The sequence below is a fragment of the Rosa rugosa genome, chromosome 7 (genome assembly GCF_958449725.1).
Source record: "Rosa rugosa chromosome 7, drRosRugo1.1, whole genome shotgun sequence".
NCBI lineage: Eukaryota > Viridiplantae > Streptophyta > Magnoliopsida > Rosales > Rosaceae > Rosa > Rosa rugosa.
The window spans coordinates 25,554,002-25,578,060 of record NC_084826.1 but is presented as its reverse complement, the minus strand read 5'-3'; the positions used below and the strand labels follow the sequence as shown (position 1 = coordinate 25,578,060).

Sequence of the window (24,059 nt, the reverse complement as noted above, 5' to 3'; positions counted from 1 at the left end):
GTTTATATTAGAGATATTCTCGGAGAATCTTAGGAGATATCCAATCAATGTACGATTATGTTTCCATGTACAACTCTATCTCTATGTTTGTAATCCTCTATATAAAGAGGCCCCTATTATCAATGAAAGTACGATTCAATTCTCTCCCAATTCAGTTTTCCTTAAACAGATGTATATTTTTTGTTTATATATATGTTTCTTTAACGAAGCTCACATGAACTCCCGAATTATCGAAGTCAAACTCCTCCCTGGCTCTCCCATTCTCTGCGTCCATCACAAATTCTGATTCTTCGTCTTTTTCTTCTTCTCAAAAAGGCCTAAATTCCGGATTAAATTCAATCTTTGAACACTTGAACTCTCAGGTTCTCGTGTCCTTACTCTTGCATTCCCACACCTGAGCATAATTGTACTAAAAAAAAAAATTTGGCATTCGCCCAAAGGTACACATGAATACGTAGCCCTGTCCATTTTCGAATCCTAGATCCGCCACTGGAATCTACCCTGCCTGGGATCAACCTATATACGAGTGTAAGCGACTAGCCAAGGAACCAGTCTTGCTTCTTCCTTTCTTCGAGTTCTTCTTCCAATTTCCGGCCAATCTCTGCAAGTGTAAGTCTATTTGATTTTCTGTTCAATTCGATACAAGATTTTAGGGTTCCTAGTTCAATTTAGGGATTATCCCCAGTATTCCTACTGTTAAATTCATCTAATTTGCTCTGATTTGTTAAGCTTCTATGCATTTCTTGCCTCTGTTGTTTGGTCTCCCAAAGATGAATAGATGATGCGATGTAAAGTTGATATCTTTTAATGTTTTGGAATTGGGATAAACAAAATCAGGAATCAGTTGATGTTGAATTAGCTTATTGCTCACTTTCTCCATTGCTTAGTGTTAATGCTGAAAGCCTGGAACCCAGAACCATGATTCAGTGATTACAGAGTTTGAAGCTCTAGGACTTTCAGGGTTATATATATTGCATTCCACTTTTATTTGTTTAGTTTTCTCTTTAGGATTATATATACGATTCCGGGGTAATGCTCACTACATCCCCACTGACTAGGTGTATCTTTCTTTGAAATTGATAAAATTCTCTCGCCTTCAATTCATTTTACTAAGAAGTTTTAACCCCACCCAGGTTTTCATTCCTGGATCCACCACTGGACAAAGCCAATGGCTATTATTTGCAGCAACATTTCCCTTAGCCGTGTATTAACAACGCTCGTGCTTATGACAATCCTAGTGGCTGAGAAACGGGTGTGCATCCGGATCCCAGATCAGATCACTGAAACTACAAGGCTAGGGATCCACCCAACGACCAGCCCGCCTTTGAAATCAGCAGTTTTTGCTCTGGGTTGCTTTTGGAGGTCTGAAGCTGTGTTCGGGTGCTTGAATGGGGTTCTTCAGACCACTGTTGGTTATGCTGGAGGATCCAAAACCAATCCTGAGTACAGAAGTTTGGGTGATCATGCCGAGTGTGTGCAGGTGGTCTCCCTTCTTTTTTTGATTGATTGATTGATTTTGTTTTCCCCTTTTCTACATTCACCCGTGAATTTAAGCTTGAATCGGATAGCATTCATACCTCAATATGGTGTCTCTTTTAAATGGGGAGTTTGATCTGGATATTTCTAAGAATTCGACCAAATAGGATCATTTATTCGATCTTGTGCAAAATATGACCTCCCTATTTTTTCATCTTTTTTAATATGGCATCAAAGTGTTGGTGGGCTACACATTAATTTTGTAGTATAACTTTTCACTTCCTTTCATTTCATATGATGTATTTGTAGATATCTGGCTTTTTATACAATTGCTACCTGTATGTTTGAAAGTTTCAGTGACTGATATAGTTGTGTATGTTTTGTAAATGATTTGCAGGTGGTATATGATGAAAGGCTAATCAGCTTCAGGCAACTTTTGGAGGTTTTCTGGTCTAGTCATGATTATAGACAAGTATTTGGGCAAGGTCCTGATGTGGGTAACCAATACAGGTAAAAGCTTGACTGACAACACATAACATATTCATCCTTCCATAACATCAACTTATCGCCACTAGTTATGTAAACAGATCTATCGTTTTTACGAATGGAACTGAAGAGTCTAGATTGGCTTCTGTAAGCAAAGGGAGAGAGCAAACTAAGTCAAAGAGCAGCATTGTCACTACTCAAATCCAACCACTTGGAACATTTTATCCTGCTGAGCCTGAACATCAGGTACAACTCAAGATCCTATACCTTTCTGCCCAAACTATAGTCTTAAGGAGGGAATTTTCAGTCAGATAATTTATTCTAAACATTTCTTATATCATCAGGGGGGGGGGGGGGGTGTTGGTTTCTTTTATTCCTGGTATTTTAGAGCCTGCCTTTGATGTGGAGCTCTTTGGGAATCTGAATAGAAGAAAGAAGAAGAGATAATAGCATGGTAGGTCCCGAAAGTGTACTTAAATTTTCGACCTCCCCTCCCTTTTTCAAGCTGCTATTTCAGCTGAAGGGTTAATGCATCCTCACCAAGAGAAATGGATGTGCCAAATTATATGGTCTTGTATGTTTTGTGTTGGAAACTAATAGTCTAGTGGATGAGTGTAGTATCTGGAAATGGATTCTTTGCTATACTTGGAAATTGGGTTGCTTGCTTGTTCATTTTTTTTTTTTTAAAACTACAAGTCAGATCTACCTTTTCTACTTGGTAATCCCAAAATTTTTGAATGACAGATTCACTTTTAAAATGCAGAAGTTTGAGCTGAAGCGCAGGCCATTCCTTCTTCAACTAATGGGAAACTTGCCTGAAGAGGAACTTGAGAGGTCACATTTGGCAGCGAAACTGAATAGCTATGCCGCACAGCTTTGCCCTCCAAATATTCAGAAGAAGATTGATGTAAAGATCAACGAGATTATTAAAAAAGGATGGCCAATTTTGAGTGACTTGTAGGTGGCCTTTGCGGTAGAGTTTTAGGTCTCGCATTTGTACACCATTTATATGCCTGGTCAAGCTGGTTTCCCGAGAACCCCTATCTGTAGAATAGGCAATCCAATTCATCAGTGCTCTTTGCCCACTCTGGCTCGTCATTATGTATGCATCTAGAAATCTCCGATCACATAAAGTACGATGATCATTCAGTGTCTTCTAACTCATATAAATTTATTCATTTTTCTCGACACTGATTGTTGTTTCTTTTAATGTCATGGCTAAATGAATATACTGAAGCTCTATTGGTCTCATTCTGTCATTTGTGGTAGTCGTTGTTAGACTGTTAGCTTTATCCTTAACCTTTGCATCATTGGTTTCAGCCAAAGGAAAAAAAACCAATGAAGCCAATGAAGCTTCATCTTTCCCTCATTGGTCTTATTCTGCCGTATATTGATCTCAGATGCCTAAATGACAGGAAAAAACAAAAGTTGAAAATGTGGCCGGGGAATTAATTTTATATCTTTGAAAAGGAATATTATCACAATTTTATTGATAATTAAACTAGTCTCCTACATGTGCAATGCACGTTTAATCGGTGAAGTTCCTTCAATTGTCACCTATTTCTTTTGAAAAAAAAAAAATTTGCATTTATGTTTTTCTGCTTTTTATTTACTTTACCAAAAAATACTATTTAGGCTTCACCAAAATAGGGATTGTCCAAACTATTTAAATAGTACTTTGGGTAAAATAAATAAATAAAAAGCAGAAAAACATAATTGCAATTAATACTTCAAAATCACCAGTAAAGATGATTACTGATATAAGACATCAGAAGCAGTCCACATGATACTTCAGATCAAAGTTATTATTAGCCATAACATCAGAATTCTGAAATACAGAGAATAAAACTTCATAGGAAATCCAAAGTTCCAAATCACAACCATAAAATTCCCATAATAAATGTTATCAAAAGAAGTGTTCAAATCCATCTAGTTAGCCAATTTTGCTTCATACACTATGAATGGCTAGTCATTGGCAATAACAAAAGAAAGCAACAATCCATATATTACTGATAAACTTGGATGCTCAAAAATCAACAAGTTTCACTTCCAACTGATCAACCGGTCCTCAGGATGATATGAACTCCACTGTCTGTATCCACAATTTCACTTATCTCCCCAACCTTGAGAGAGAATGTTGCCTCCTCAAAAGGCTTCTGCATCTGGCCGCGGCCAAAAGGGCCTGCAACAAAAGTTTACCATACATTTATCAGCGCTATCCATTTATATGAGATGAGGAACTGTTGCCAAGAAATAAAAATCATGGAAATATATGCTTGTTCTGGGGACTAATCCTTGTGGCTTGTTAAAACAATTAAGACAATTGATAACTTATGAGACTCACAACAATTGATGAATAGAGAAGACCATTATGTCGTCCAGATATTACAGAATTCAGAAATGTATTGTATTATTTGTATATAAAGAAATTCAAAACTGGTTACCTTTAATATCTCATCAAGTAAAAGTTTTAAGTCCTAAATAAAAGCCACAATGGACAGTCTTCAGTAATTTTTTAACATTTTGAGACTTGTTTTAATGTTAGGCACAAGGTTTGGGGATGGAAAGAAGGCAGAGGTGTAAGGGATATTTAGTGTTGTGGTAAGAATAACAGGGTTTTGAAGGACTTTTAAGGGGAGGAGTTATATGGGATAAAATTTATAGATATCAATTGGGCTTTTCGTTTCTTCCTAACTATATTTTATGGTTGTTGTTTGATAGCTAAAGCTTCATTGTATTAGCTGCTTGTTTGAATCTATCAACATATAAGAAAAGTAAGCTTCAATTTACTATAGTCTCCATAGTTAAGAAGTAAAGGTTTCTCTATGGCTTTTTCACATTTAAATCCCTTACGTAAAAAATGTAAAACTTTAACGCTGATTTGTTGGACTTTGAAAGTTAAGTAAGGAGCTGACCAAGATCACCACCACGCTTGGCAGAGCTGCAATCAGAGAAGCGAGTAGCAACATTGTCAAACGTGAACTTGCCAGAAACAATGTCCTCACGAAGTGACTTGAGTTGAGTGACAGCCGCATCTCGGGTGGTGTTACTGATAACAACACCATCTGGATCCTTCCATGAGGCCTTTCTTCTGGAACCTTGGTGCTTGATCAGTATGTGGGATGCCCTGACCTGATTCGATGAGGACATTTTCGTCTTTTTGCTCTTGGTGCTTCTCTGCCTTTTGTCTTTGTTATTGTCCAAATGATCTGCTGCGAGGGAAGAAGCTGCTTTCTTCCTTTTACGGTCGGATGGCTCTATCTTTGCGGCTTCGAATCTTCTGCATGTGTAAAAGACAATTTAGAAGGACTTGTTAATTTGTCAAGTATTTCATATGGAAAGTTACCCACTCTCATGGAATACGAATCCAAAACGTTAGCACTTACCATATATGAAGACCGAAGAATTCTATAACATTCCTTATAAAGAAAACAAAGAGAAAAAAAAAAAAAAAAAACAATTTCGTGCTTCTTTGTAGTATGTAGAAAGCCATTTTCCCTAGAACGGAGAATTTCTGATATCTGCGACTAAGTTCAGCAACATTCATATTTCCCACGCTAATATTTAAATCGATAGCCACCCACAAACAGAAATCAATGCTGCAATCCATCCTTACCCTTCCCCAAGAAAACCAAACTTGGTATTTTCTGCTCCCTTTAATGTTACGTTACGAAGATGGCACTCATATAAGATAGAATCATTATCCCAACACTGACCACGATTAAACTGGTGAAGTTGTATACCAAAACAAGGTACAATTACAGTTGTGCTCAAGTCTAAACCAATTGGTCTGAAGGAAACAAACAATCTACACTAGTCCTACCGGTGGCGGATCCAGGAATCAAAACCAGGGTGGGCTAAAAGTTCTTGGTAAAAATCTATATAAACATTAACCCATCAAACAACAAATAGAGATGCAATGCAATACAACATTTAGGAAAAAAAAAATATACAAAAAAAAAAAAAAAAAATTTCCAACCCTACAAGTCCCTCAAGCTTCAAACTCAATGATCATGATTAGAAGAAAAGAAGATTTTAGAAACTAGAGCAGATTAGATCAATACAAGAGATAAGAATCGCAGAGATAATATTAACTAACTAGGAATTAAACTCATCTAAAGTGTTTTTTAACCCTAAAATTTGAATCCAAACTGAACAAGAATTCAAAATAGAGACACTTACACTTTGGGGAAGATGAAGTCGAAGATCGATTGGAGGAGGACTGAAGACGCCGACTCTAGCTCTGGATATATGCTCACACTACCAGACGTCTTCCTACTTATATATTTTCTTTCTTTTCTTCCTAGGTTTTTTTTTTTTTTTTTTTTTTCAATTTCTTTTTATTTTGGTCTGGGCTCGGGTCCAATCAGCCCGTGATTAAAAAAGCAAAAGAAACTTTTCGGAAAAAAACATAAATAAAAAAAAAGCAAAAGAAATGACTGATAAAATAAGTGAAGACTTCAAGAGTCGATAGATACAATCAACTAAATACATCAGTGAGCAAACACCTGTTGATTTTGGAATTTTGAAGATCATGGATTCAATTCTTATTCTTATTAGTAGCGGTAATAATATTAAAGAAATATTGAAGTCTCATTTTCTGTTTACCGAAATCATGAATAGTTGTCGAGTCATTAGATTAGTGTAAGAGAGCATGTAGAGGGTGCTACTCTGAAAAACAAAACTATGAGTTTTTGTTTTGCTTGGATTATACATGAACCTTGATGATCATGTTAAATCATAAATGGAAAAACCGCGATGATACGTATAATAATTTTTCTAGTATTTTAAATCACAAGATAGCTCCACTATTAAAATTTAAAACTCGCAAAAGTACATATCAAAAGAAATAATTTAACGCCAACAGTAAAATATTGATACATGAGTTCATAAATGATGTCTTCATCCAATTTTGACTTGAAGTCATATATCGTAAGACATAGGTGCCAATCCAAAAAGAGTAGTTAGATATTGGGTGGAGTTGTTTATCAGGATTGGTTTTATACGTACCAAATATCCAATCCAATCCAAAAACTGTAATACCTTTTTTTCTCACTTGGTCCATTGCGGTTATGTTCTTCCACCATTTTATTACTCAAACATTTTTCTTTCTCTGGAACCACTTTTGCTAATTCAGTGGCGGAGCGGACGAGTGGGGCCCACTGCCCTCACTAAAATCATGAATTTTGTTAACTGCATGAGCTTCCTTTGGCCTAGGCCTGGCATCTGAGCCCGTGACCCGCAAACCCGCCCGAAACCCGCACGGTAAAAGCCCGCACGAACCCGTCCATTTATTAAATTCGTGCTAAAAAAGCCCGCACGCAAAAAGCCCACAAATTAACGGGCCTTGCGTGCTAAACCCACTGGAACCCATGGAACCCGTTTACTTCCAAACAAACCCACTTCGAGTCTTCGACCCTTTCCGTCATTCACCAAAACGCAACTCTCTCTCTGGAACTCAACCCAATTTGTCAAGGTATTGCATGGATCTGTCTTTTGCTTTGGGTTTTCTTTGATTCCTTGCAGTCTTTGTATCTGGGTATTGCATTTTATAATCTGAAATCTGTTTTGGTGTAAATGGTGATCTGGGTTTGCTTCAATTTCTGGATCTGGATTTGGTCCTTTTTTTTCTTCTTCTTCTTTTCTCTACGCGTTTCTGAATCTTTGAGACCCTATTTATGTCCCTTTTTGCAACATGGGTTTTGGTTTTCTCATACAAATCTCAACTGGGTTCGATCAATACTGTGATTTCGGTTATGGGTTTTTGCTGTAATGAAAGAAAGTTTCCAACTTTGGGTTCTCAGAGTGCTCTGCTATTAAGGGTGCGTCGTCGTTTTGTTGTTTGATTGCTGGTTATGGAGGACTGTGTTTATAGACCAGAAAGACCAGAAAGCTGCTTACAGACTCACAGTTAAAGAAAATGAAGGACTGTGTTTATAGTTTTTTTTTTTTTTTAAAAAAAAAACAGTTCTAGTAGGAAAGTGATATCACAGAAAAACCCTATACTCCCACAAACAAAATGTAAATTCTCAGGCTTATTTTGCTAATTGATTAACACTGCTCTTTAGTGGTTGTATTAGAAAAGTTTTGCCTGCTTGGTACTTTGTTCATGTTGTGCCTAGACTCCGTCTCCCCTCTTTTATCATAAAATGAGCTTGCTTCCCCTCTGCAGTAGTTGAAGCTTAAGGAGATTGTGTGATGACAAAAAAAGAAAGTTGCATGCAAGAAATCATTTAGCTGTGCTATTGTCTAAAATTTTTTAAAAATTAAAAAAAAAATAAAAAAAAATAAAAATTGTTAACGGGTTTTAACGGGTTCCAACGGAAAACCCGCAAACCCGTCGGGTTTAGCCCGCGAAACCCGTTAACTTAACGGGTTTTTATCGGGTCGGCCCGTTAAAAACCCGGCCCGTTAAGAACCCGCACCGTACCCGCACTATACCCGCACGTTGCCAGGCCTACTTTGGCCCCATAGCTTTAAATTAGACATATATTAATAGTATGCGCATGCTAGACTTACGTCTGTGTGAGTCAAACTCTATAAATGTACTTCATTGTTTTCAATACATTTTCTTCTATTTTTGCCTCATATGATCATTTCAGTTCCATTACTTTTCCATACTTCCTCAGAGGTTGTTTTCTCATAATCTTTCGCTCGTCTCATATAGAGTATACCCTTAATTTTGCATTCTTTTCTAAAGAAAATTTATAGGAAGAGAAACAAAGTGCAGAGGATGGACGGAGACTCTGTTGTTGATATCGGTTGTGAGAGGTGATGTTGTCTGATCTGCTCATCTTCATGAGATCAAGACATTGTCTGCTGGATGCGAATAAGGACCAAAAAAAATTTGGGATTTAATTAATAAAATTGATTTTGGAGTGGTGTAATGGAGATTCTGATGATAACCCACATTTTTTTTTTCTGAGATTTTATTCTTTTGTTAAGATTGAGTTTACAAATTGAAGATATAGATGAATTTTATTCAAATCAGAGCTGGAAGAGACTAGGAATTAGATGTTTGGGAAAGAAAGACTGATGTGGATTCTAAATCGAGGAAGAATGGATAGAACGGAATAAAGACAATGAGAGAGAGAGATCTCTCTGAATTCACGGGTAGAGGAGAGGCAGAAAAGAAAAGAAAAGAAAAGAAAATTTTTTGCCCCCGTTTACATATAGTCCTGCCTCCGCCGCTGTTTGCTATTACATTTCGCAATCCAACCTTCAACTCCAGTGGTTGGAAGGGAATTGGGTTTCCCCTTTTACTATCCTTATAAGTCGAGTATGGTATAGTAATTACCTAGTCAAGTGTGGTAGTAAGACACCCTCCTGAAATGTCTAATTTTAAACATCATATGAAGACCTAATCAGACTCATCTGATATTTAGACTTGAAATCCCAAATCTCAAAGGGAGAGATGAAAGTACAATCCTTCGGCCCTATGTCCAATACCTAAACTTGCTCAAAAGCTGGTTGTGTCACCTCTAGTGGTTGGACAAGTCAGTAACACATGCAATATCACCCATACTTATTCGATGAGAGAATAGCCATTTGACGAGCTTGACGACACAGGGCCACACCGATAGATTCGACGAAGGATCACCGCTGATGGTTCAGAAACTTGAGTCTCTTAACCTCATAAAACTAGTTTTTTTGTTTTTGTTTTTTGACCTTTTGACTATTGTCCAACACGGTTCTTTCTTTATCATTCTCAATATATCATGTACAAATTTTGTATCCCTAAGACAATTTTAAAGAGCCTCTTTTTTTTTTTTTTGGCTGAGCTTCAAAAATACAAAGTCCGTTCAAAGTTCAAACACATACAACTAGTAACTCTCCAATGGATTGAATTTAAAAATAAATGTAAATAATTAAAAAAAAAAATCAAAGATTGGTTCAAGAAAACTGGGTTTTATTATCTATATCATCTTGACTGGGTTTTGCATTAATATCTGTATCATCTTGACTTGATTTTGCATTATTGTAATATACCATTCATACGCACATTGCTCACATCATGATATTAAGAACTACTTGGGGTCAATGAGTGTAGAAGCATATGCAAAAAGGAAAAACTCTTTTGGCTGATGATTGAGTCAGTGGATTACAACTCACAACCAATGGGATATGCACTTCATAATTGGAAGAAAAGAAAAAAATATAAGTTGAGTTGTGGTTCACAATTACACAATATTGGATTCCAAAAGTAACAAATATTTGGACCGATTATGCATTACCACCAAAGTAAGTTATCAATAAGGATGCAAACCTGTACATAGTTGCAAATTTCTAAATGTGTCTATTTTAAATAATCAATCGCAACTCGCTTCTTTTTATTTTATTTATTACACAATTCTTTGGGATATTTCTATGAACACTTTGTCTTCTCATAACCTTGTAAAACACATGAATATGAAACTTAACTATAACATTCAAGAAGATTAACTAGAGGTAGTTTCTACGCTCTCCCGTTCTAAATCTGCCCCAGAGTATACATGGAATTTGACTAAATGCCCCGCGTTAGAAGGATCTATGAAAGCTTTACATGTGCAGAGTCTTACATAGGATCATTCTACATGGCTTTAAATTTGTTTTTAAAGGAAACTATTGGCAAGTCCATTGTTCAAATGAACTACTATTATATAACAAAAAAAACAGTCTACTCTCTATTAAAGTACTGAAGAAAAAATGATTGTGTTATGGGATGGTAGAATTATAGAGATTGTCTAAGGGGGTGTATTGTATTTGGATTTATGTGGATTTTTTTTAAATGATAGACTTTTTCAAAAGTCCATGGACTCTATAAAAAGTTCATAGACTTCTATTGATTTCTTAAAACTATTGACTTTTAGCATAGACTTTTTACTGATTTATAAAAATCTACAGACTTTATATGAATGACTTCTATTATATGAAAAACGTCAGGATACATTCTATACACCTCTCTAAAGATTTGAGGGTCTCTGTCCAATATTTTGTGCATATATATGTATCCACTTGATGTCACTGGTCGCCGAGTCAGTGGACGTCTAATGCGTTCACCACGTATGCTGAATACAAGGTCGTATAACACGTAAACCACTATACGATTGTGTAGAAGTAATCATACATGCAACTTTTATCAATCAAAACATTATAATTCAAAGCAATGTATGTACAACTTTGAAGTATCAGAAGCCATGAGAAAATGAGTCTTCAATAATAATATATAAAAAAATATAAAAAAAAGTATAGACCGGAAAAAAATTACAAGACCACTTCTGTGTCCTCTGTTTGTATCAATAAATTGTTGCTTCTTATGAAGTAAGAAAAATATCTGTAGTTATATGTTCCTATAGTCCGATCTAAAAAATAAGAACGAAAACAAACTAGAGATTAGTTTAGAGTGGACCTGCAACTTATTTATCTTACACTTGTCAACACCAGCCCGAAACAAAAAATTTCAAGCAAGGCTAGCATGTTCTATATTGAAATTTACTGCAATTCACAAGCTTAAAGTACTATCATTGTTGTCTAATGCGTAAAAGTGAGGGAGAGAGTGCTAGTCATGTTTTTGTGCACTGCACAGCCACTCACTTAAGATATAGAGATTAATGATTAATGGAGACCTCACATACCCTTTAGTTAATTCCCTTCCCTCACTCAGTAAGGGCTTAGGCTATGTAATTTAATATTTTAATTGATAGCAAAAGGCTGTTCATATTGATTATTACCCAGATAGCTTCTCTTTGATTAATGTTTCTTTTTCATAATTCATTCAATTACGCACTTGTTTAATCACACTTCTTTGTTTTCTATCAGTAGAATCACACACACTTTAGTTATAGAAAAGAAGGTCTGGCATGCACACACACAAAAAAAAAAAAAAAAACCACACACACACATAAATACCATTCGGCTGATCTACCCAAACTGAAGAGCCACAAGGGCAAACCAATATCAAATTAAACAAAGAGAACCAGGCCAATATAGGACGGCAACAAGTAATAAAAGAAACCAAAAACCTAGAGAGAAGAAGAAACAGACGCAGCAAACAACAGAAGAAACGGAACTTATTGCATAATAGTCTAATTAATAAGGATGACAATTGCAATAACAACAATAGCGCAAGACGCAGGACTATGATCAAACGTAAAAGCATTAAGCATATACGTACAGACGACAAATTTGGGTTTTAGGGTTTTAGGAGTAGATGATAATATTTGGGTTATTAGGGTTCCAAGCATCACAATTGAAAAACAAAAAAATCAAATTCAACAACAACAATGAACATGTTAGGTATTAGAAGTTGATACCACAAAACATTAGAGAAAAGACAACAAAAAATTTAAGAAAGAGAGATGATGGAGGACCAACCTCTTCGCGCGTAGAGAGAAGAACTTTGATAGACTTTTCCACGCTCAAAATCTTTGCTCTGATGGCTGGAAAAATATTGGAGTTTGGTATTTATACTAAAGACTATAAAGTCCATGATTTTCCATGATTTTCTAATTCCATATGTATGAATGATATTTTGAATACCCCTAAACTTCTATTCATTTTTAAAAGTCCTAATTGAATACACCTAGACTTTGGTGGAATTCATAAAGATCTTTTAAAATCCTAATTGAATACACCCAGACTTTTATGGATTGTTAAAAGTCTGTATTGAATACACCCAGACTTTTAAATTCCATAGACTTCTTTAAAAATGCCAGTAATTCCATATACAATACACCCCCCTAAGTAAGTTAGAAATCATGCCAACTCATTTATTGATTAGTGAAATTACACATAACAACATATTCTAATGAGACTGATAAAAGACTCATTACCTAAGCAATTCAACCTTTTTAAAAACAAAGAAGCTCATCCAAAATAACCCTACACAACCCATGCTTACAATCAAATGGCACAGGATGTGTGGGTATCCTTGGTGATATTTCTCAAACTTGAGATCTCTCCAACTCTGTCGAAGTCCAGGCACCTAGTACCCATACCATGTTAGCCATCATAACCATTTGCAGATCCGACCCAGTTGTCCCCGTGCGCCTCCAACAACCCTCTAAAACCGGATGTCCAGGGCCACCCATAGAGCACCAAAAGTGCTCCAATAGGGCTGCGCAACTAGTCATAATAGCAACCTATCCTCCTAAATCTGCCTCCCGCAGACTTCAAAGACATAGAGTCTCTACATGACCAAATAAAAGCTAAAGTAGAATTACTTTTAGCTATGAAGGCGAAAATCTTTAATGTGTTTTTTCTTACTCTCTCAAAGAGGATGAGGGTCTCGCTAGGGTTTCTGGGCGGCGGCACTAAAATTTTGGGTGGAAGAGTTGGGGTTTCTCCCTTCTCTAGTTGAGGATGATGATGACGGGGCTCTCCTTTGTCGGCTTCATCTTGCACCTTTCAGAAATAGTTCCAATTGTTTTTCTGATTTCCCTTCTCAGCGGCATTGTCATGATAGTTTTTTTGTTCATCAAGTAAACAAGATAAGAACACTCCAATGTTTACTAACAAAATGGAAAAGAGAAATTAGAATGTAAAAGGATGCTAGTGCTGAGAAGGATCAAACAAACTCATTCTCGAGAGTTTCAAAACAAACTTTTCTGTTTTACTGACTCATTCATGATGCTAATGAGATTTAGACACATAACCAACACGGTATTAATGACACTATGACTGGACGCCTTAAAACCAAAAATTGTAATCAAGGAAAGTAGAAAACTATTTTTGATAATCTACTCCAACAGTATGTTGGATCATTACCATTACTTTTCTAATTATGTCATGGATTAAAAGATAGATATCTTAATTCCGGTCTAATTTCACACCCTCGTTCATTTCACCCAACACCAAGAACTTCCTATTTTTATTGTTATTGATTGTTAGTTGTTAGACTTGAGAATCTTTTGATATTGCTACGAATTAAACAAGAGAGGAAAAAAAAAAAAAAAGACTTGGTGCATAAGGAATAATAGAAAAAGAAAGGAAATATTTTGAAACAAAGGGCAACGCTGTAATTTACACCCAATGTCTGAGCTTGCATCCATATAAATGATAAATCTATGTGGCCCTGGTAGACCAAAAACCCAATTTCACTATTCTCACAGTCTACAGAGAGCAACCAAAGATGTCCGGATACCCACAACCACCGCCAAACTACGGCTACGGCAGCGCCCCTCCGCCCGGCAAACCCTACGCCGCCTCCCCTCCCTACGGCGCACCTCCTCCTGCCGCCCAACACCAACCCCAACAACACCAGGCCTCCTCCCCGTACGGAGCTCCCTCCGCGCCCTACGCCGCTCCTCCTCACGGAAGCAGCGGCGGAGGCGCCGGATACGGTGCTCCGTACGCGGCTCCTCCACAACACGGCGGCGGCGGATACCCGGCCCCGGCCTCGGCTCCGGGCTACGGAAGCCCCTTTGGTGCTCTGGTGCCGTCGTCGTTCCCGCCCGGTACGGACCCGAACGTGGTGGCTTGCTTCCAGATTGCTGATCAGGACGGCAGCGGGCTCATCGACGACAAGGAGTTGCAGAAGGCGCTCTCGTCGTACAATCAGAGCTTCAGCTTGAGGACTGTTCATCTTCTCATGTATCTCTTCACCCAGACCAACACCAGAAAGATCGGTAAAACCATTTCTATCTCTAATTTTACTTCTTTTCTCCTCCAAATTGGCCGATCCTACTCTCAGAATTAGGGTTGCTCCCGGTGGTTGATCAGCCCGAGTAGTCTCAATACGGCACCGTTTTGGTCGTGGGGGTCAGTGATCTGACGGATGCCGAGTCGTCCATGCATTGGGAATGTGAAATGTCGGTGATGCCCCTCGATGATCTCTTGCCACGCGATGTTTCACGTGTCCGCGTAATCCAACCGCGTTTATTTTGTATTTGGGCCCGTAACGGATAAATTGCGTGGCCCACATATTTTAATAATAGGACTATTCAGAGAATGGAGTCATGGACCAATATATATGAAATTAAACAGTCAGTAACTTTTATTGATTTCTTGTTTTGGGTAAATTGTGAATACAGGGCCTAAGGAATTCACTGCTGTGTTTTACAGTCTTCAGAACTGGAGGGTAATTTTTTTTTTTTTTTTTTTTGTTGAAATGCTTTGTACTTTTGTGTGTGTGAAATTTGGATTTACTTAGTGTTGTGTAATTGGGTGGATTAGGGAATATTTGAGAAGTTCGACAGAGACAGGAGTGGGAAAATTGACTCAAATGAGTTGAGAGATGCATTGGGGAGTCTGGGATTTTCTGTCTCACCTGCGGTTTTGGATTTGCTGGTGTCCAAGTTTGATAAGACTGGAGGCCACATGAAGGCCATTGAATATGATAATTTCATCGAGTACGTTCTCTCCCCTTTTCTTAACTTTGTTCGTTTCGTTTTTTCTTTTGGTGGTCTATTTCCATCTTCTTTGATCACTCAAATCGCTGAATCTGAAATCATTGCTTCTTTTTGTTTTGGTGAAATGCAGGTGTTGTCTTACTGTTAAGGTGAGCTTACTTGTGTCTAAATCTTATTTGCTGATTCTTTGCATTCACTTATATTACTACTACTACTGTGATTGTGCGAGTATTATGGTTTTAGGATTGCACCATGGTTGAAGTGTTGAACTTTTTACCTTTAGCTCATAGCCAATTTTAAAAGAAGAATCCTGTATTTTTTTGCTTTTTCACCTGGGAGACGCCTTGTACCCATTTCACATCCCCTTAAACTCTGGGATATTAAATACCTAAGAAAAAGGTTTAACTCCCTCAGGGGAAAAGAAGTAGGGAGTAAAGATGAAAATTCACGGGTTAACCAATAAGTTTGATGGAAATTCACTTTCCTATTGTTTATTGTGTCTCTTGCAGGGGTTAACTGAGAAGTTTAAGGAGAAGGACAAAGCATACACTGGTCATGCAACTTTTAGTTACGAGGACTTCATGTTGATTGTTTTGCCTTTCCTCATCGCATAGAGAGAGGGTGTGTTAATGAAGAAAGACTATTATGATTTCTCCGCTAGAGTCTAATGTAATATTTGTGCTGGTTTGCTAGTGAACTTTAGTGGTACAGTTCTATGTGCTCAACTGCTCTAGTATAATAATGTTCAAGTATTTGGTTTGACCATGCACCTTGCCTAATTTCCTTATAATTGTTCTACATTGTTTTGTGAAAGTCAAAAGGGTAGTGGTTGACGAGGGTTGAACTGTGGTTAATTTTCCATGAAACAACACACACACTACAGAAGGTATTCTATTCGATTCAAATTGAGATTTCCATCACCTTGCAGGTGTCGCTTAAAATGCAAGATAGATAAATCAATATATACAATATCTTCTGTTATGCCATGAGGAATTTATTGATAAGAACAAGATAAATGTGAATTTGAAATTGAGCTCAATGTTTCCAAATATGAAAGAGTGCCATTCTGTCCTAAAAAAAAAAAAAAAAAAAAAAAAGTGCTACTCCATTCATTGACATTTCGCATCGGTTTAAAGATCCCAAAAATGAGTGTGAATAGACCCATCTACATGCATTTGGGTTGCATTAGTTTGCAAAATAGTTGTACCAATTGTAAGAGCACTACAATCCTAAAACGGTATTCATGCGAATCCTCTGTTCTCACCATGAAACAATGCCCAAAATATATAGCAGGGAGAATGCCATTCTATGAGAATAACCAGTATTACGGACATTAGGAAATTCACCATTTAGACAAGTTATTATTAAAAGGCATAAACTGCACATCATGGATAACACATATTTCTCCGAAACATGTATCGTCAAAGAAACAAAATATAAGAGCAAAGAAGCAGATATTATCCAAAGTTCTTAAAGCTTTCTCGGTTCTAGATTCATAACAAGCACAACTTTCATGGTGGTGTAGGCAGTTTAACAGCTTGAGCATGGTGACTGATGTGATCGTCTATGAAGGTAGAAATGAAATAGTATGAGTGATCATAACCGGGCTGGGTACGCAGTAGAAGTGGAACTTTAGCACTGCTGCATGCCTCAGCAAACTTATGTGGTAGTAGCTGATCATGCAAGAATTTGTCATCCTCCCCCTTCGCCAAAAATAATAGTAATGACTAATTAGCTTCACTGGTTAATAAACACAAATAAAATCTACACAAAAAGGGCCTAGTGATGGCAGCAACCTCTGGTAGATAAAGTAATCATTATTATTGTTGTTGTTCATAGATTCCAAATCCCTTTTTTGTAATGCAAAGACACTATGCTCATAATTAAAAACCCTGTGCTTATGCCTAGCATGAGTTTGAATTTTGGCATCTGTTGTCACTAGGCCACATAAACTGTAAACTTTTTTGGTTTTTAATAACATAGGATGGGATCAAACCCATGACTCAACCTAATACTAACGCTTTTCATACGCCACTCATCGCATGGTCTAGCCTCAGGGGCTCAAGTCTATGCAGCAACTCTAGTATTAAGTACCAGCACCTTCAAGCATAAAGGTCTTGGGACTGTTGTGTGACCAGACTGTTAAGCTCATGAGAGATGAAGCAGCCTCCAGTTTTCCATTGATCAATATGGGAATAGTAAGAATGAAACATAATAAAAGTAAAGAACCATTTACGGGATTGACATGATCAACCACAATGATCCAATACCGCAACTAATTTCTAAAGGTTTTAGGGGAAAAAAAAAAAAGGGTTCTTGTTACTTCTCTCCTCTACCAAGTTGTATCATAAAAAATTTACCTACAATGCTGAATGCAAATTTGTGATGCATCTTCAAATCAATAGCACTTTCAAGGAAATTTCTTTAGTATAAAAAGGCAATTGGCCTGCGTCCTAACTAAAGGTTTCTGACAGACTGATAACCAAAAAAATAAAAATCTAATACGAAATCAGAGTAATGATCCTATGTAGTTAGTTCAGACTCTTGCAACTGCAACCTCTCAGTCTACATTGAATTGCATGAAAGCACTAAGAGAAACAATTAAAATATAGTAGGCATGCATGCACCATCTTAAGGTTTTGGAAACAGTGGTAAACCAACAAAGTTAAACAATTATCGTATCAAGAAAGACAAACAATGAAAATCACAGCTGGCAAATATTGCATGACACAAATCATACCTGATCAATTAAAATGGTGGCTGACACATCATTAAACTTCTTAACTAGGCAAGTGGCATCATATTCCTGCATTTTTGCATACAGCTTGTTACAAAGTAGGGACCAGAAGATCATAACAAATAATTGATTAACTAGATTTCTTGACTTACCTCCCAGTCAGCTTTATTGCCACCTAGATAATTTGAGAAAGCTTTCTGACCCCATGGGCAGTTGATAGGATTCACAATTGGTGCGAAGGCAGATACTGACTGGAGAATTAGTGAATTAAAAGTCACAGAAAGGAGTTAGAACCAATGTAAGATTCTACAGTGATAGCAACAAGATCCATTCCAATAATTGCATTAAATGTAGAAAACAAAATTATACAAAGCTATTTAATACAGTTTTTTTAATATTTTTTTTAAAAGATTTACTACCTTATATTTGTCTAGGTTTTTCAGGTAGATTGTCAAAGCACCATGTCCACCCATTGAGTGACCAGATATAGATGCCCGCAATGTATCAAGCTGTGGAAAATTTTCATTCAGAAGTTTGGGCAACTCCTTGACTACATAATCATACATACGCCAGTTCTTCCATTTCTCCTGGGTAGCATTGAGATAAAATCCAGCACCTGTTTGAGAAAATAATAGAATGCACAGACAAAATTCAGTGATGGCTCTTTACACATATCACTAAGTGCTCACAAACTACCATGCCAAGCTTGTCGGAATGTATTGCATGCAAGAAGTTGCTGCAAAAAATGTCACTCATTTTATTTTATTTGTTTTTGGGAAGATGCATGAAAGATAATTTAGCATTGGGTATTTATGATCTGCATGGAAAAACAAAGAAGGAAAAACTATAGCTAGGAAATATCAGAAGATCAAACCTTTTGCATGAACAGAACTCTAGGTCCTCAAGCAAATTTTCGATTTGGAATATATACACAGCTAAAACTACTAAAAGCCCATGAGGACAATTTTTCTATTATAATGGTCAAGAAAACATTATAATGAAAATTTGGAATATTTTAAGTACTCAGCATGCTCATGCACTTCGATTTGGTCGAGAAAACATTTAACTTCTCTTCCATGCTTCACTCAGCATAGAAGTGAGTGAATCAAAAGCATCACTCGGCATAAAAGTTTTTCCAACGTCATAGAAATGGATCAGAAGAGTTTAATAGTTTAAAGGGGGTGATAAAATTGCTAGAAGAAAGCCCAGAGGTTACTTGATCAGCTCATGTGATATGTTTAATTCCCAGTTGTCAAACATTGAAGAACATGTAAGGTCCATTCAGCTCCAAAGATCCAATTATACCTTAATTAAGAAAAGGAAAGATGAAAAGGACTACTTAAAAAGAGCAGTCACAAATTAAATCATGGAGAGGTATCTATAATCCATAGAGAATAAATTCAGTCTAAAGTAACACAATAGAAAGGTGATACGTTTAACATGGAATTCAAGTGTTTGGTATAACTGACCCTCTAAGTGGAAAATTTTCTTTTTAATAAAAGAAAACAAGGCATCAAATTTCCTTTAAACGAAAATATATTCAAAGAAAGTGGATTTTGATTACATAATGAAAATTTGACATAAGAGTTTGTTTACGAATTGAACTTGCTTAACTTCAAAAGACAGTTTGGGTTCTCAAAGAAAAAAGAAAACTTGGGTCAATGTCATTCCAAAAAAATATGCAGACAAATTTTTATAACCAGCGTATGGGCAATGCCATCTAAAAAGTTTGGCAGGATCTATGACAATGGTGTTTTTTTACCTATTATTGGCACCATAAAATTTTGAAAGAAAAGCAGGCACCTTAACTTTTAAGGCTCCTTTGGTTCATACATCAAACAAAATTGCAGCCATAGGATTGGGATGTTGATGAAAGATGGGTAAGGAAGATTTTTTAAGATAACTCAGAAGACCCATATCCTTGTAGTCTTCCCCATTCTAAAAAACACAACAAGAACACGAAACTCACCTTTACCCCAACTACAAAGTGACACCACCCTTCCTACCTACCATATATCTCATGGACCAATGCAAAACATTACAAGCTTTCATTAGCTTGTCAAGGCAGCATGGACGGCCTATGGTTGCTCTGGGGTCATGGTGGTAGAATCCTGGATACATCAACAGGCAAGTGAAGGTATACAGTTTGGCTAGCCATGGGTGGCTCAAAGTGGGATTCAGATTTTGTTATCAAAATATTGTTCCTCACTGTTTATATTCTTGTCATCCAGTCCTCCTGGTCATGTTTACTTCTTCTCCCTCTTCTGAACATAAACATTTATGCCTCCACCCAATACATGATCAAAACTATCGTATAGGGTAGTTATTTTTGCAGAGACTACTAAACATTAATACTAAATCCCCACCTATTATTCAGTATGACCACTCATGCACCTCAACATCTTCACATTAAACATGAAATCTAGAATGTTTCATAATGGTCCAACATATGTGCCATGAAAGCACTGCAGGGGATGTAGCAGTCAATGGAGATTTGTGTTTGTAAAATATTTGTGTGGCCTGAGTTATCTGAATATTATATAGGGCATTCTCCACCTATTTACTCTCTCTTCACCTTCAAGGAATTCATTACCATTATATATTACATTCAAAGAAAAATATTATACACAGGGCACTCTCTATATATACACATATAGTCATGACTCCATTTTAGATGCTTAATATACAAATAACTTATTTTGGAATACCGTTGCTTAGATGCTATCTGTTCTGAATAAAGTGATAGAAGTTTACCAAGGATGTAACACAATTTCTCATAAACACTTCATAAGATGATATATAACAGTCCAATGTTGCATACCTACACCAAAATCCCAGCTATCTGCTTCTCCTTCAATAGACAAGCCTCCTATTAAAAGTGTTTACATGAAGAAATAGTCAGCAAATGGTGGTTTACAATGAGCTTATTATAGGAAAATGAAAACCATAGTAGATGAAAGATATGACAGCTTAGCTACTAGCAGGGAATTAATGCGAACAAGACTTTTCATAAATGCAGTTGTGGCTTCTCATTAGAATTTCAATTTCCAACATACACCTATAGCATTCCCAATTTTTTCTTGCCTGGATAATAAGACAACTAGGATTTTAAGATATAGCAATGGAAAAAAAAAAAAAAGTTTCAGAAGATTAAAAACAGAGTGAAAAGAATTGTTGCCTCGCTCAAGCTGCGAAGATTAACACCATAGTTTCACGAGATAAATCCTGATTTGATTCAAGGAGGGAACTCGACTTACTAGGAGATGTATCAGGGGCAATCAAAGCAATACCCTCCTTTGCTGCAGAACGCTGAGCGCCTGATTTGGTTATAAAATTCTCATCTGTGCAGGTAAGGCCAGAGAGCCAGTAAAGAACCTGCTCATCAACGCAAATATAATTTGTTAAGTCTGATTGTTGCTTATTAATGCATCAACTTATAGCAGTGATGATGGGGCAAAGATACTACAAGAAGCACCGGAAAGTAGTTTTCAAATGCTAACCAAACAATGCTCAGAGAAACGCTATCTGAAATCTTTCTAGCTACCGAAGGTTCCCAAGAAACTAATGAAAAGATTTTAAGCTTACAACAATGACATATAACACAAAATTTTACTGAATTTTTCATCAAAGACAACGTTGTCAATTAAGCGCATAACTGCTTCCATTTAGAAAGAGGTATGAAAAATATTCGATTATTACACTGATCGAAAGCCACAGTTCCAGGTTTCTCAATTGTGGGTTGTCTGTCCTTACGTGTGTATATGTCAACACCAAAAAAGCAGAAGACATGCACAAAGAACACAACTCCGGAAAAATTAGATACAAGCAGAGCAAAACCCTTAACAACTGATACCTTAAAATACAAAAAATTTACCCACATAACCCACAGGGTATCAAAATCAGATAAAACCCCAGATTATCAGTCGATTTGGGTATGAAAATAATGAAAATTTGGAAATGGAAAAACAGTACTTACGGGGAATTTGTGGGAAGGGGAAGGGGAAGGAGAAGGAGGAAAATAGATGTGGAAGGTCATGGAGCAGCCCAGCGTAGGACTGAAGTGCTTGTATCTCTTGTTGTACCCTCCAAACATCTTTGAGCTGCTGATCTCAGTGGGCTTACACTCCTCCATCTCTGCACTTGTGCTTCTTTCCCACTGGAATTGCTGCCCAACTATATATATATATAGCTCTTTAACCAAAGTAGGGTCCCCCCCTAAACACTCTCTTTCTCTCTCTCCCCTTTTTTTTTTTTTCATTGGAATTTATTTATTCTAGTTTATTCGGTTATTGATTTATTTTTGACTAAATTCATTTTATTACCTTAATTTTTTTTTTATTAAAAATTATTTTAGTCTGCCCTTAGAGTTAGCGCAAATGGTGATATAAAAATTGAATTAGGATATACATCAGAGATGCTCGTAGAGCTATGTCAACAGTTATTGATGAAATGGACTTGCTTATAATATTTTTTTTTTTTTTTTGAAGGGGTTTGGAACCCAGCCAAACTGGGAGGCTCATCCACACGCCTGACTTATTGCATTAAAATAGAATCATACCTCGAGGGGGACATAGGGCCTTGACCTCGATTATAGTTACAATTGTCCTCATAGAGTACATTCTGAATAATAGCAGGACTCTCCTCTAGCCATACATCATTAAGATAATTTAAACTAGCAAGGTGAGCTAATCTACGAGCTGCACCGTTTGCTTCACGGAAGACATGACAAATCTGAGTTGAGTGAAAAGATGTCAAATATGACTTACAATCATCGATAATACGCCCAACTTCAGATCGGTCCTCCACATTCGTGTTCAACGCAACAACCATCAGTGAGCAATCACTTTCAAGTTCTAAATCCTCCCACCCTTGGTGGATTGCCAAAAGGAGGCCAGCCCTACATGCCTCTGCCTCCATATGAAAAACAGAGAGAACATGAGGAAAATAACGCGCCATAGCTGCTTGACACATACCGTGCTCATCCTGAATAACAACCCCAATTCCACCATCACCAAAATCAGGTCTGTAGCTCCCATCCACGTTAATCCGCATAGGAGAATTACCGATGAATTTTTTTTTTTTTTGAACAAGGGCTTGTGCGGCTGCTCTCAACCCTTGATTAATGAAACTGCAGAATATATTGGGGGGGGGGGGGGGACTAAACCCCATATTACAATAAGCATTATGAGAATATCCTAAAATAATAGCAAGAGTCTCAACTAAAACAATGTATTCTAACAAGCACCAACTAGCGAATAGTGCTCTACTAACTACTCCATTCGCTTTACAATTGTGGTGATATACCAGAAATATTACTCTATTACGAAGAAACATCATTACAAATAGCACAACTTTCCCACTATGTTGCCACCAGAATATAAATTCGGTGACGCTTGGTTTCACCTTGCCACTAGGCGGTAGCGACCATTTGACCAAGCAAAGAACTCACCGCCTACCTAGAGCAGATACGTTACTGCCACTAGAAGGTTGCGGCCATTCGCCAGAGCAAAAAAGTCGCCGCCTACCTAGAGCAAACAAGGCACACAAAGTGCATAGATCGGGACCAAACCCACTGCGTCCTACCAAATAAAGGTAGTAACTTATTAACTCAACAATTGCCAAGCAAACATAAATTAATATAACTAAAAGCTTTAATATAAATAACAAACCCTAATGGACCTAGAGTAGTACCTCAGGCCCAATCACCAACAGGCTCAAACCAGGCCCTGATTTAGGGATTAAGATCATTTTTGTTACGGGAAATTGCTCTTGATTTAGTCTAGTCCTAACTCAATTTGATGTACACATATTTTTACTTTAATCAAACTGCCTAAGGTAGATGGTTTCATTAAACTGTTAAAGTTGACACAACAAAGGTAGATGGTTTCACTAAATTGTTAAAGTTGACACAACAAATGTAGCAACAAAGGTAGATGGTTTCATTAAACTGTTAAAGTTGACACAACAAAGGTAGATGATTTCACTAAATTGTTAAAGTTGACACAACAAAGGTAAATGGTTTCACCTAACTG

General features: G+C 37.0%; 5 protein-coding genes across 5 annotated transcripts; 2 read left to right on the top strand and 3 right to left on the bottom strand.

Moving 5' to 3' along the window:
- The first annotated feature begins 263 nt into the window (after positions 1-263).
- On the top strand, positions 264-3,221 carry LOC133723585 (peptide methionine sulfoxide reductase A5). Its single transcript, XM_062150448.1, has 5 exons — positions 264-609; positions 1,134-1,480; positions 1,874-1,986; positions 2,064-2,208; positions 2,726-3,221. Exons 2-5 carry the CDS (start codon positions 1,169-1,171, stop codon positions 2,921-2,923), a joined length of 768 nt encoding a protein of 255 aa, XP_062006432.1. The 5' UTR covers positions 264-609; positions 1,134-1,168; the 3' UTR covers positions 2,924-3,221.
- A 528-nt stretch (positions 3,222-3,749) lies between these two features.
- Positions 3,750-6,306, bottom strand: LOC133723457 (peptidyl-prolyl cis-trans isomerase Pin1). The gene is made up of 3 exons (XM_062150282.1): positions 6,145-6,306; positions 4,878-5,242; positions 3,750-4,144 (listed from the first exon to the last, which is right to left on the bottom strand). Exons 2-3 carry the CDS (start codon positions 5,110-5,112, stop codon positions 4,020-4,022), a joined length of 360 nt encoding a protein of 119 aa, XP_062006266.1. The 5' UTR covers positions 5,113-5,242; positions 6,145-6,306; the 3' UTR covers positions 3,750-4,019.
- Positions 6,307-14,017: 7,711 nt separating this feature from the next.
- LOC133721600 (calcium-binding protein CBP-like) lies at positions 14,018-16,055 on the top strand. Its single transcript, XM_062148258.1, has 5 exons — positions 14,018-14,567; positions 14,973-15,019; positions 15,115-15,290; positions 15,421-15,439; positions 15,800-16,055. The coding sequence occupies exons 1-5, from the start codon at positions 14,072-14,074 to the stop codon at positions 15,902-15,904; spliced, it is 843 nt and encodes a 280-aa protein (XP_062004242.1). The 5' UTR covers positions 14,018-14,071; the 3' UTR covers positions 15,905-16,055.
- Positions 16,056-16,623: 568 nt separating this feature from the next.
- Positions 16,624-22,208, bottom strand: LOC133722359 (S-formylglutathione hydrolase). Its single transcript, XM_062149248.1, has 7 exons — positions 22,004-22,208; positions 21,285-21,402; positions 20,849-20,896; positions 18,447-18,643; positions 18,180-18,278; positions 18,031-18,096; positions 16,624-16,993 (listed from the first exon to the last, which is right to left on the bottom strand). Exons 1-7 carry the CDS (start codon positions 22,157-22,159, stop codon positions 16,802-16,804), a joined length of 876 nt encoding a protein of 291 aa, XP_062005232.1. The 5' UTR covers positions 22,160-22,208; the 3' UTR covers positions 16,624-16,801.
- A 352-nt stretch (positions 22,209-22,560) lies between these two features.
- Positions 22,561-23,079, bottom strand: LOC133723110 (uncharacterized). Its single transcript, XM_062149938.1, has one exon. It carries the CDS (start codon positions 23,077-23,079, stop codon positions 22,561-22,563), a length of 519 nt encoding a protein of 172 aa, XP_062005922.1.
- Between the last annotated feature and the right edge of the window lie 980 nt (positions 23,080-24,059).